This window comes from Chrysoperla carnea, chromosome 4 (assembly GCF_905475395.1).
Source record: "Chrysoperla carnea chromosome 4, inChrCarn1.1, whole genome shotgun sequence".
NCBI lineage: Eukaryota > Metazoa > Arthropoda > Insecta > Neuroptera > Chrysopidae > Chrysoperla > Chrysoperla carnea.
The window spans coordinates 53,313,630-53,326,970 of NC_058340.1; the positions used below are offsets into that span (position 1 = coordinate 53,313,630).

At 28.6% G+C, this 13,341-nt stretch overlaps 1 protein-coding gene across 1 annotated transcript in view; it reads left to right on the forward strand.

Annotated features, from left to right (window-relative positions):
* The first annotated feature begins 6,031 nt into the window (after positions 1-6,031).
* Positions 6,032-13,341, forward strand: part of LOC123298078 (N-alpha-acetyltransferase 15, NatA auxiliary subunit) — a 103,053-nt gene continuing 95,743 nt past the window's right edge. Inside the window, exons 1-7 of the mRNA XM_044879980.1 lie at positions 6,032-6,204; positions 6,356-6,440; positions 6,510-6,772; positions 6,848-6,982; positions 10,085-10,798; positions 11,225-11,506; positions 12,356-12,569. Of these exons, the coding sequence (XP_044735915.1) occupies positions 6,148-6,204; positions 6,356-6,440; positions 6,510-6,772; positions 6,848-6,982; positions 10,085-10,798; positions 11,225-11,506; positions 12,356-12,569 (1,750 nt within the window). The 5' untranslated portion in view covers positions 6,032-6,147. The remainder of the gene's footprint in view (positions 6,205-6,355; positions 6,441-6,509; positions 6,773-6,847; positions 6,983-10,084; positions 10,799-11,224; positions 11,507-12,355; positions 12,570-13,341) is intronic.

The following is a 13,341-nucleotide window of genomic DNA, read 5'->3' on the forward strand; positions in this document are numbered from 1 at the left end:
CTCAATTAATCACAAAGGAAAGGTGGAAATAGGATCATTTTAAAAGCGTCTTCTAATCTCGTCTACTAAACGAACGAAAAGTGTCGATTAAATCGTTCATAAATCGAACTAAAATTTGTTAAGGTAGTATATACTCTCATTTTCTTCAAACAGTTAAGCTAAGAAGCCGGTTTAATTATATTATACGGTTAAACGAAGAAAGAAACTCGATTTTTTATCCCCATTTATGCGATAAAGACAATTTTATATTTACTGAATAATCGTAAAACAAGATTTTATTTATGGTTAATGGTAGATAAGAGTTTCGCAAATTTTCTGAAAAGAAATTTGGAAATAGTATTCATGAATTAATTTTTGATGTAATTAATGAAGAGCTATTCAGTCTAACTCTGTTATAAATTAAAAATAACGTGACTTTAATTTTTATTCAATTGTCTGATATAATAATTTTCATATATTTAAGATCCTTTAATTACAATTCGATTGGACCCGTCCATCAAAAGTCAAAAGTGCTTCTTTGGTCTGAAGTATAATTCAATTTAATTTTTAAATGAAACGATGCGAATTTGAATAGAATTCCCAGACAAATATAACAATGCGAAAGTCTAAAAGTGGACTTTTCATCTTATTCGTATATGAAAATATTACAACTATATTCGCGGGTGTATTAGAATCTTCAAAAAGCAATATTATGAAGATTCTTCAAATTTTCAGATGAAAAGACATCGCATTTTTATAACACCGAATTTGATTCTTTGGATAAAATAGGTAATTAAATTACCACACTATCATTATTTAAATGATAGAGATTGTATATATTAAACAGAAAAAGATTGTAAATTTTTGATCTAAAACCATGTAAAATATTTTTTTACTGATATTGAAATTAAAAGATTTTTTTTATTGTTTTCATCAAGTATTATTATTTTTAAAACAAAATTTAAAAAAATTTAATCATAGAATGAGTGTTTATTAACATCAGAATCAATATGTTTACCAGAAACCGCAATTTAAAGTTTAAATAAATTTTCTCAATATCTTACGCGACTGAATCGAAAAAAATACGTTTCTACCGTAAATACAAATTCTGATTAAAAGAATCGTTAAAAAAATTTTTTTACCTTAGTGAATCATAAATTTTCATTAAATTATTATTAGATGAACTAATAATTTTACAACATACAAGGCATATCCAAAAAACTTTACAAAATTTGAGGACATGGTTGAGTTAAAATAAAGAAAACAGTTCGTTTAAACATAGATCCTCCCATAAAAAACCAACCAATCTAGGAATGTTTACATTATTTCATCTAAAAAAATTGTATCCTCAACTTTTGAAACGTATTTGGAAACTCTCTGTATTCAAGTTTTGTATTAAAAATTGGAAAGCAATAAATAATATAATCGTTAAGGATCGCAATAATTAAAATTTCATTTAAGATTAGAGATCTCGTTGTTTTTCTAAAACACGATGTACCTTGAAAGTTGCGTGCTCTTGATGCATATTTTCGCGAATTACGCAATTCAAATTGAAGTGGTGGGACAAATATGAATTGAAATTTATAGGAAAAAAACATGCTCTTTGTAATTTATATGAATAGCAACTTTGGTTTTTGTAGAATGCCTGCCATCGGTGAAATCGAAGTATGATATTATAAATATTCGGAAACGCTTGTTCTTCCAGGTTGCTTGTCTCCGACAATCAAGTCCCTTTATATATTTCTGGTAAAAACCAAATATGTTTATAACTCATAATTATTTAGCAAATTAGAAGTATACGATACAACTTTAAAAAGCTTCGACAATGCAGATATTTCTAAGAAAAGGCATTAAAATTAGAAAATTATCGATAGATACTTGATAGGAGAAATTGGAGACAAATAGTGTTGATACCAGATCACAGAAAAATTGCATTTCTTGCGCTGCAAACATTACCTATTATCAAAATTTAAATTTACTTTTAAAATATTATTAATGTTTTCATTCATTAAATTTTTATATTATTTTTCATGGAATCTCAAAATTTACAATTGCAATTCCTAACGATTTATTTAAATTTAATAATCCTAATGAATAAATTTTTATCTGCTAATAATACAAAACAAATAAACAAACATACTTTAATAAAAGAACAAAACAAAACACATTCCAATAAAATTTATGTAAGCTTTAAAACAAAATTATCTCTACTACTCCATACTATTTATATTTAATTAATTAAAAACAAAAGAATACAATTTAAAAAAAAAAAAAGTTCAAATATTTGTAGATGTTAAAAAAAAAAAAAAAAAATAGGTTAAATAAAATAAAATGAGTATTCAGGTTTTTCAAATTTTACTTTCATAAAACATAAGCTTTATGAAAAAATCAGCAATGATTAATAAAATATCTTTACATGTATTTAATTAATTTTTACGTTTTTTATTATCGAAGAAAAGTGCATATTTTGCAGTATTTGAGTGCACTATTTAAAACAATTATTAGAAATTTCTAATTGTGTCAGAAATGTTCAACCAAATGTATATCATTCATTCCATGGAGATGGGTGCAATCATTTAATGCCTTTTGCAACAGTTTTTCTAATAATGTAAATGGGTTTTTGCTGGATTTTCAGTACCTACCGAACTGCTATAAATGTAGCACTTATTTAAAATCAAAATTTGTTGATGATTAAGAAACAAATTTTATTGGAACGAGAAAGTCAACTTTTGAATACAAGAGTTTAGTAAACAAACACAAATAAAAATAAAATAAGTTAATGTTAACTAATAAACAAAAATAAAAAATCGATAAGTTATTTTATGTGCCTAGAGCTCTTATGACCGAATTGACTAAATGCATGCTTGGCATGCATCCTAGAGGTCTGGACTTCTGATGCGAGAGTTGTTTTTAAATTCTCTTTAACGAACTTCTGAATTATTAAATATTAATTATTTTACGTTTCGGACAACTAAAAGCATTTGACTGTAAATTAAATGAACAAATCAAGTTTATTTTTTACTAAATTTGGTGATGACCTAATTAAAGTTTTCATTTATACCAATAAAATCATGTTATTATAAAAAATAATCTAATGTGATAAAAAATGAATGTAATGTGATACGAAATTTTTTTAATAAAAATTTTGTTTGATCCGTCGACTATCTAAATACGCTCTGGGGAAATATTTTTTTTAAGTTTTGGCTTGAATGAAGCGAGTATCTTTTAAATCGGGGTAGGAAGGGGTAGCAAAACTATCTCATTAGTAAAGCAGAGTGTGATGTAGATGATAAAATTCTAAGAAATTTCCTTTGCAGTTTTTGAAACCGATGTACTTTTAACGAAATAGATTTTCGTTAATTATGATTTGTAATTTTGGGAATTTCTTAAAATTGGCTGCATTATTTACCTTCTTAGCATTATTTTTATCTAAGTTTAATATTTACAAAGATCAAAGTTAAACAAAATCTTAAACTTTGTATTTTGAACAATGATTGTAAATGTCTTCATAAATATTAAACATGGAGATAAAATACTAAGAAATTATATAGATTAATTGATAATTTTATAAAAATTTCAATTATACTAATATTAATTGACAAATTCTCAAAATTACAAGCGATATAATTTTATCGCTTATAACTTTCTGCTCTTCTAATGCGAAAGTTTCGAACCTCCTATATAAAACAATAAATTAAAAAATGTATAAATTAAATTATGATAGATTTTTTATTTTTATAAAAACTAAATATGCTAAAAGTTAATTAATTACATGTAAAAATTTACACTTAGAAATACCGAAAAAAAATCTACAACATATTGGCATGAAAAACTATATTGTTAATAAAATATAGCCTTATTTATTATAAAATACGAGTTAATAAAATTTATTCATAATAAAATAAACAAGTTAGTACGTCCAAAATTATACTGTTTTGATATTTGTATTGTTAATCTTATTTATCATATTTTGTGAATTTTATGTTATTATTATTACTACTATAAACAAACAAAAAAATAAAAAATAAAAGAAAAATGCAATGGTGTGTGAAAAAATATTTTTAAGCTTTTAAATTAAACTTATTCTTCAAAAAACAATGTGTACATATGTTTACGAAATAAAAATTATTATTGTTGAAATATTTTTTTTTTTAAATCCGAAACCTTTCCTTTTAAAAAATTTGCAGTATCCAGAAAATATTTGTTTGAATATTTTTTTAACTAGCTTCAGCAACTGTTATACTACCAAGTTTCAATATTGATGTAAGGCAAATTGATGGATAGTTTTTCGAAATAATTTATATCTTGAAAAATCGGAAGCTTGGAAAAGAAAATTTCAAAGTTACCAACTATGGTATTGCATATTATGGCGTTTGCTGTTTCTCTGGTGATAAAGTCTGATTATAGATTGTTAAATTACTCGAAAATTATGACGAGAAGTAAAGTTTTTCGAGATGTCGAAATCGGAAGATTGTTCAATTCACAGTATAATTAACATATAATGCTGTATTCCTAATATTAACCTAAAATTCTCTAAGTACCATATTTGAACTTTCCTCTCAAAACAATAATCACATCAGGTCAAGAGCTGTTAAGGGTGGTAAATTTTATGCCCTTTTGAATGAGATAAAACAAGGGAGGGGATACCATCTGGAATTTCAAAGTTAGGGTACCTATAATTCTTTAGGTACCATTTTTGAACTTCTCCTCGATATCTAAATCGACGTGTTTTTACTCAAAACAATAAAACATCAGACCAAGAGTTATTAAGGGAGGATACTTTTGAAATGACCACACTGTATATGGAACGTTGTACGATTTTTGGAGAGGAAATCGTTTTTATATCGTGAAATATAGCAAATTGAAAGGAGAATACATGGAGCCTAGAGGTAGAATAGCTCGCAAACGTATGGTTATTTGTCATTTGTTTCTATGTTTTGTCAGAAGTTTAGCCCCAAGTTTGTAACGCTTAAAAATTTTGATCTTATGAACAAAATTTTGGTATAGGTGTACATAAAATCACCAAATTAGTCCATTTCCGATTGTCTGTCTGTCTGACGACACGATCACTCAAAAACGAAAAAAGATATCAAGTTGATTTTTGTAGCGTACCCGGGACGTAAAAAGTGAGATCAAGTTCGTAAATGAGCAACATAGGTCAATTAGGAATTCTATCTTGTAAACCGTTAGAGATAGAAAAAAGTTTAAATGTAAGAAATGTTCCTTATAAAAAAAAAAAAAATAAACAACTTTTGCTTGAAACATTTTTTCGAAATCATCACTGGTTACTTGTGAGGGCGCAAATTAGGTTCGAACATTGTATAGTATATACAAAAACATAACAGTCATGTGTGTGTGACATATATGTATAGCTGGCTATCTCTGTTTACTTACATGACAAGAAAAAACAAACGATTGCATAATCAAAATTGTCTATACATAGTATTTCAAAAATTAACTCAGTCAATTGTTTGTTTTCACTTGTTTTATCTTTTTTTGTAGGGTTCTTTATTATGAAACCGACCGTAAATTCTTAAACGATTTACTTTTAATATTAAAAATTTTCATGTCTCGGCACCTGGCTACGTAAACCTTTTATCTGTGCAATCCGGGTTGCCGAATTCTGAATTACTGCTAGAATGTGATATCGGTTTTAGAAATCAATGTGACAATTTTTGAGTTTTTTTCCCGATTGAATTCCCGATTTTCGCGAAGTAATAATTGCTCATTAATTAAAGCGAATATTGTCTGTAATTAGTCTCAAATAAAACAAGTTCAAATACATAAATGATATTTTTAAAAGAGAAAATCATCAATTTTTTAAATAATATTATTATATAAATTTTTAACACAGTCGTAAATTCCTACGAAGTTTTTATTTTATTTTATGATAATCTATAAATTGATTATTAAATTCAAAAAGGATATTAATAATCAAGAACCGAGGAATATGCAGACAGAAAATAATAATCTGGTTATAGAGGCGACATCCTTCAGAATTGAAATTAAATACCACATCCCTACTATACCGATTGAAAGCCGCATTTGGTCACGTGACCGCAATCGACTTCTTGGTTTGTGGCCACGAGGTTTGGGTTAAGTAAAATAATTGGTGTTTTTTTTTTTTACAATTAATATATTTTAAAAAAATCATACTTTCTCGAGAAAATGCCATCAAGTAACCCTTTACCTCCAAAAGAAAATGCCCTCTTTAAAAGAATTTTGGTATGTATTTTATGTTATGTATACACTTTTCAGTTGGATATTCGTTCTAAATGCAAGTCAGCTTTATTAAAATGTATAATAAATACGATAATTATTAATTTTGGTGACTCATATTCATAATGAATTCAATGTGTTTAATTAATTTTTGCAGCGGTGTTATGAACATAAACTGTATAAGAATGGGTTGAAGTTTGCAAAACAAATCTTGTCAAATCCAAAATACGCCGAACATGGAGGTAAATTTTGTATTATTATTATTGTAAACAGTTATTTTATGTTTAATATACAATCGAATATCTTTTTAGAAACGCTGGCGATGAAAGGATTGACATTAAATTGTCTTGGTAGAAAAGAAGAGGCATATGAATATGTACGTCGAGGTTTGAGAAATGACTTAAAATCTCATGTATGTTGGCATGTTTACGGGCTTCTTCAACGATCAGATAAAAAGTACGATGAAGCTATTAAATGTTATAGAAATGCGTTAAAATGGGAAAAAGACAATATACAAATTTTAAGAGATTTATCTCTTTTACAAATTCAAATGAGGGACATGGAAGGTTATAAGGTAAAAATTTTTTATTTCAATAAGTAAATGTTTTTAGAATTTAAGTAATGATGATTGAACTTTTTTTTTTTATAGGATACTCGCTATCAATTATTTATGTTAAGACCTACACAACGAGCATCATGGATTGGTTTTGCAATGTCGTATCACTTATTAAAAGATTATGAAACCGCTTTAAGTATATTGCATACTTTCTTAAATAATCAACCTGTAAGTGATAATTTATATTCTAATTAGTTTGTAAATATTATTCAAATGTTGGCTTTTTATATAAAATGTTTTTAAAACAATTAGTGCTTAAAAATTTATACGTTTTAAATAATTGTGTGTAATATGAGCTTTTTTGTAATAGTGTTCTATTTTGGAATTTAATTTTGAAAAAATTTTAGTTGGTGTTGCAAATATAAAAATTAATACATGTGTTTGTGCGGGGTTTAATAATAAATTAAAAATTTTCTGTTCGTGTAGTTTGTAAGAAAAAAAAAATTAAAAAGTGAATAAAAATTAGCGATTTTTCGCCTAACATGTTTATCCAGTCAAATTAGTCCATAAAATATAAGTAAGGTTACAAAAATTCCCATAAAACTAAAAATTGGTATGAATGTTCAGAATACTATTATAAATAAATTGTGAAAAGTCCCCATCAATCAATGAATTGTGGAAAATTTTTACTGAGGGGGGAAGTTTGCAAAAATAGGTTTTTCGCGTTTTTCAGCAAAACGATGAGTTTAACAGCAAAAATAATTGAGACAAAAATTGTAGATCATTCAATTTTCTACAAAATGTGGCTCTACACCTTTTGTCATAAGTCCTGCCATTTTCGTGATATAGCGGTACAAAGAATTGAAAAATTATTTTATTTGTTGAACCGTTTTACGAGTAAAAATATGAGTCCCTATATCGTATACATACAAGCTATAAAATTTTTAGAATTAGAAATCAACGTCAAGAACTCCGTCCCTATTTTTATTTAGTAGCATGGCCTGAGTAACATCTGTCTTCCATTTAATTGTCAGCGTGGTGAAGCTCGTATACCTGCCTCGTTTCAAAGGTCTCATACTCCACAAAATACTGTTAGTCGTAAGTATTGAAAGAGGTGGTGAATTTTGGGAGTACCTGTAAGACCAGACATCTGTAAAAATTCATGTGCAGTGTCGAAAAAATTATACTCGAAAGAGTAGCATTGATGCTCTGGAAAGACAGCGCCAAGAAGAAGAAGCTGGTTCATCAAAAATAAGTCCTCATATTTTTACTCGTATAACGGTTCAAAAATGTATTACGAAAGAGGAGACACTTTTGGTAGAAAATCGGATTATCTATAATTTTTGCTGTGAAACTCATCGTTTTGCTGAAAAACGCGAAAAGCCTATTTTTGCAAACTTCCCCCCTCAATAAAATTTTTTGCACAAGTGGGATTGATGGGGACTTTTCACAATTCATTTATAATAGTATTCTGAACATTCATACCAATTTTTAGCTCTATGGGAATTTTTGTAACCTTACTTATATTTTATGGACTAATTTGACTGGATAATTAAGTCATATTTTTTATTTATTCTTCAAGTATGTAGCTTTACTCTTTATATTTAAATAACTAAGATTTATTTAAAAAAGAATGTTTTTTTATAAAAACTGTCCGGTTTCACGGGTTTTACTAATTTTGTGAACCATGAACTTAAAAGTTCCTAGGTCGTGTTACTGGCCAAAACAATTGTATAATATCCGAATTTAACTTCGTATAAGGTTTCATTAAAATTGTCTTTTAATGAACATTTTTATGCGGGAAATATCAATTTCATGGCTACCACATTGTTCAATTCGAATAACTATCCCGAAAATTGATGCAATATATGTGACGGGCAAATTGATTTTTCATTTGTTATTAAATTACCTTATTGGAATATAAAAACTGATAAATGGATAATCATTAATTGTAATTTGTGGTTACCGTAAAATAAATGCCGGTTTTTATAATTATCCCGGATGAAAATAGTTTCATGCTCATACAAATGAAGCTACCTACTATGTTATAGCTGGACATAACATGTTTTGAATCACTAAAAGGGTCCCAGGAATATAAATAAGATGACTCTGCGCCTAAAAAAAAACCCGTGAAAAAAAAATCGATTCTATGGTATTTCGTTGTAAGAAAAAAAAAATTACCATCGCCAAAAACGATTAAAAGTTATTGAATTCAATAAGTATTCGTTAGTAATTTTAAAATAAATTTTGCATAATTTTAAAGCTACATTCTTGATTAAAGTAAATAAATATCGTATGCATGATTAAAAGTAAACAAAAACAAAAAGTATTTACATTGAATTATAGGTACTATTTTTAGTTGAAAAATTGATCAATCGAGTCACGTCTTAGTATTTACAATTTAATTTTCTTTAATATTTCAACTTCTTAAACCTACACGAACCTAATTCTAATTCACTTAAAATTTATTTATTGGACTTAAATGTTTTTAAAATGAGCGTTTAGTAAAGAAAGGGGCCGATCTCCAGACAACTAGGATCTTATTTAACGAGAATTTATTGTTATCTTTAAGAAGAAATAGTAAAAGCAGAAAGCGACACAAGAAATGCAAGTTCAAAACACAGCCCAAGTAATATTTTGATCAAATCGATTTTGTTTGCGCTAACACGATTACTGCATTCAAAAATATGATTTAATTAATCGAGAATACGTTTTGGCAAAAACAACATTTATTTGGTCAATTTTCACTGTCAGGATTACTGGCTTATAAGCGTAGAGCGTTTCAGAACATCAGTTTTCCTGTAATAAAATAATAAAACATAGGAGGGTACCGCAAATAGGTCTCTAGCACCTAGACCAAGAGTCCTCTGTACCCTCTTTGAGGACAACCTGTCATCCGAAGATGAGACGTCTTCGGGTAAAAGATGCTATTTTAATCAGATGAAGCTATAAGATTCTGTCGAGGCCAGACGCTACGCAGAAAACCCATATCTTCTCCGCCGGAATCTCTTCCAGATTTCTGCAGGTGCAAATAACCTGTATGGAGGTTTAATCAGAGATCCCAATGTTATGAAGGTGATAATTCAATCGACACTAAGTTTCAAGCTAGCACGGTTGAATGGCCTAGCTGTGATTATACACAGTTTGGCCTGTCGCATACCCTGCACAAAGCCTCAGTAATCGAGTTCGGCTTGTATTCATTCCTCTCGTGCCAACGAGTCCGTTGCTTCATTCCCTTTAACGTCAGAATAGCCCTGTACCCATATCAGTCTGATTCTGTTAGTTTTTCAGTAATGTTTTTCTAAAATTTATTGTTTTTTAATTTTGCAGAAAGGATCAGACGATTACGAACATAGCGAATTATTATTATATCAAAATATGGTAATCCAAGAATCAGGAAAATTAGAAAGTGCATTAGCTCATTTGGAGAAAAACGAAGATAGCATTTTAGATAAATTAGCAGTGAACGAAATTTATGGTGAACTACATTTAAAATTAAAAAAATTTGAAGAAGCTGTTATTATATATAATGCATTAATACGTCGTAATCCCGAAAACACACTTTATTATCACAAACTAATTGAAGCGAAACAATTAACTACAGCTGCAGATCAAATTAAATTATTTTTAGAATATCAAAATAAGTATCCAAGGGCAATGCCACCAAGAAGACTTCCATTAAATATAGCTAGTGGGGATGACTTTAAGAAATTTGTTGATGAATATTTACGAAAAGGTTTACACAAAGGTGTACCACCATTATTTGTCGATTTACGTTCATTGTACAATGATAAGAAAAAAGTTCAAATTATTGAGAGTTTGTGTTTGCAATATGTAGATGCGTTAAAAGATGTTGGTAAATTTTGTAAATCGGATGCAGATGGTAAAGAGCCAGCATCAGCACTTTTATGGACATACTATTATTTGGCACAGCATTACGATCATCTACAGCAAACTCAAAAATCATTGGAATATATCGATGCTGCTATTGATCATACACCTACCTTAATTGAATTATTCGTTACCAAAGGAAGAATTTATAAGGTAAGTTAATTACAAGATTTATTTATTTTTATCAAATAGTACATTAGATCAAGATTATTTTCCCACAGTTTCAAATCAATCGGAGTATAACTCTAGTAAATAGAGCCTTTTGAAAACCTTCCAGTTTCGTCATACTTTATACTGTATACTTGTCTTCAACGTGACACTATCTATACATGTACGGGGTGGCTCGTGACTCGATGTGCCTTATATACTTTTGTACAAAACCCAATAATTAAGGAAATGTGGACATTATTGAATTTAATTAATAAAGTAAAAACATTGTTGAGTAAAGTAGTTAAAGGTTTTATTAATTAAAAATTTTTCTTAAAAAACTTTCGGGTGATCTTCTATTTAAAGAGCCAGTGATGATAGTTTTGGAAGAAGACTGAATTACTCAAGATAATTTATAATTTTCTATTTTAGCATGCTGGAAATGTAACAGAAGCATACAAATGGTTGGATGAAGGACAATCATTAGACACAGCAGATCGATATATAAATTCTAAGTGTGCGAAATACATGTTACGAGCAAATCTAATAAAAGAAGCTGAAGAAACATGTGCAAAATTTACACGTGAAGGTGTATCAGCAATGGAAAATTTAAATGAAATGCAATGTATGTGGTTCCAAACAGAATGTGCTCAAGCATATCAACGACTTGAAAAATGGGGCGATGCATTAAAAAAATGTCATGAAATTGATAGAGTAAATATATATTGTATTCTAAATAAATAATTCGCAACTAAAATCAAATATAGATGCCATCGCTTTTTATAACAAATGATGAAAAATTGAACTAATTTTATTTTGAAAATCATTCATTGCATTGATTCAAATTTCAAAAAACAAGCAAATTCTGGTGCCACTGAGCATATTGCAAGGGATTCACTGATTTTGTTGATTGAACCCTACTTAAAATTAGTACGGCGTCAAATTTTAGATATCAGCTTAGCTGATTCAGCTATTTTGATTTTAGTTGCAAGATAATCTAAATTTTGACTTTTCACACGCTAGTGTAATAAATATTTTCAAAACACGTTCTTTTGCGTCTATGCGATTGGAGCGGTTGTCCATAACAAATAACAATCAGGCCGTCGCTAGCGGTTCCAATGGATAACTTTGGAGTTAAAGAAGGCTGTTGTTACCAAAGAGATTAAATATATAGAGTGCGCATTCGATGAAATTCATGTTCCAATATTAGAAAGAGATGCAAAGAAAATTACGGTATAGTTATGTCTACTATAGTATAAAGTTTTACTTTAGACGAGGGGGGTGTATCACTCAGGGGGGAAGCAATGTACCTACTTTTGATTGGCTGCGGCTCTCATTTGCGGGAAATTCAAATAGAACTGGATGTAAACTTCCTGAAATAAAAATCATGCACCGAGCGAATAACAGCCAATGCGAATTGATTGTTCGATTTTCTAGGATTTTTTTTCTAGATTTTCTAGGATGTATATTTACACATTCCGAAAATTACTCTAACGTGTGTTTAAACATAATAATTTAATATTGGTTTAGTATGATTTTTATATCTTATTATTTTGTTTTTAGCATTTTTCGGAAATTATTGAAGATCAATTCGATTTCCATACATATTGTATGCGAAAAATGACATTGAGATCATACGTGGGGTTATTACGTTTAGAAGATGTTCTACGTGGACATCCGTTTTATTTCCGTGCCGCAAAATGCGCTATTGAGGTGTATTTACGATTGCATGATAAGCCGCTCAAAGATGAAGCTACTGAAGAAGAATTAAATACTGGTAAGTCGTTTTTATTTTCTGAATATTTTCATTTGAAATATCAATTAATTGATAAACACACAAGATTTTTTAAAGCATTTTTATCAATTCGTTTCAAAGTTTATCAAAGTTTTCATCTCTTTAAAATGCAGTAGATTAAGGAAAATAAGAGACCAATGGTAAACGAATTAAAAAATATGAGATCTGCCAAATTATGTTTTGGGTTCGATTTTCCGTGGTGAATGTTTTCGAATAGGAAAATTTGAAATTATGAAACCTCAAAAATTGCTAGGGTTCAATTTCTAATTACCAATTCGATCGACACGCTGTGTATGGGTTTAATAAAAATTAAAAAAAAAACTAACTAGTAAAAAATTCAATTTTATTAATTTATAAATTTATATCCATTTCTGTTTATCTTTAATATTTATATCAATTACAATTTCCTTAAGCTTTACAAATTATTGATATTTCAGTCATTAAATTAAAAAATACCTCTTAACTGAAATCTATTCAATAATAACAATACTGATTCTACTTAACTTACACATTATTCAAACCATAGGGGTAATATCATTGAGCTGCAAAGCCGCCACCAAACGGTTAATCGCATCAGAGAGAGAATATATAATAGAGAATAATAATCCCTCTATTCGTCTCTTTTATACCGTACAATTTTTGCCTCTTTCTATCTTTCTCTCACTGCGATCAAGACTTCACATATTTCGCGTTTCCTATGTCTATACAGCTCTATGGTATTATCTCTGTGATTCAAACTTTGACTATTTATGTA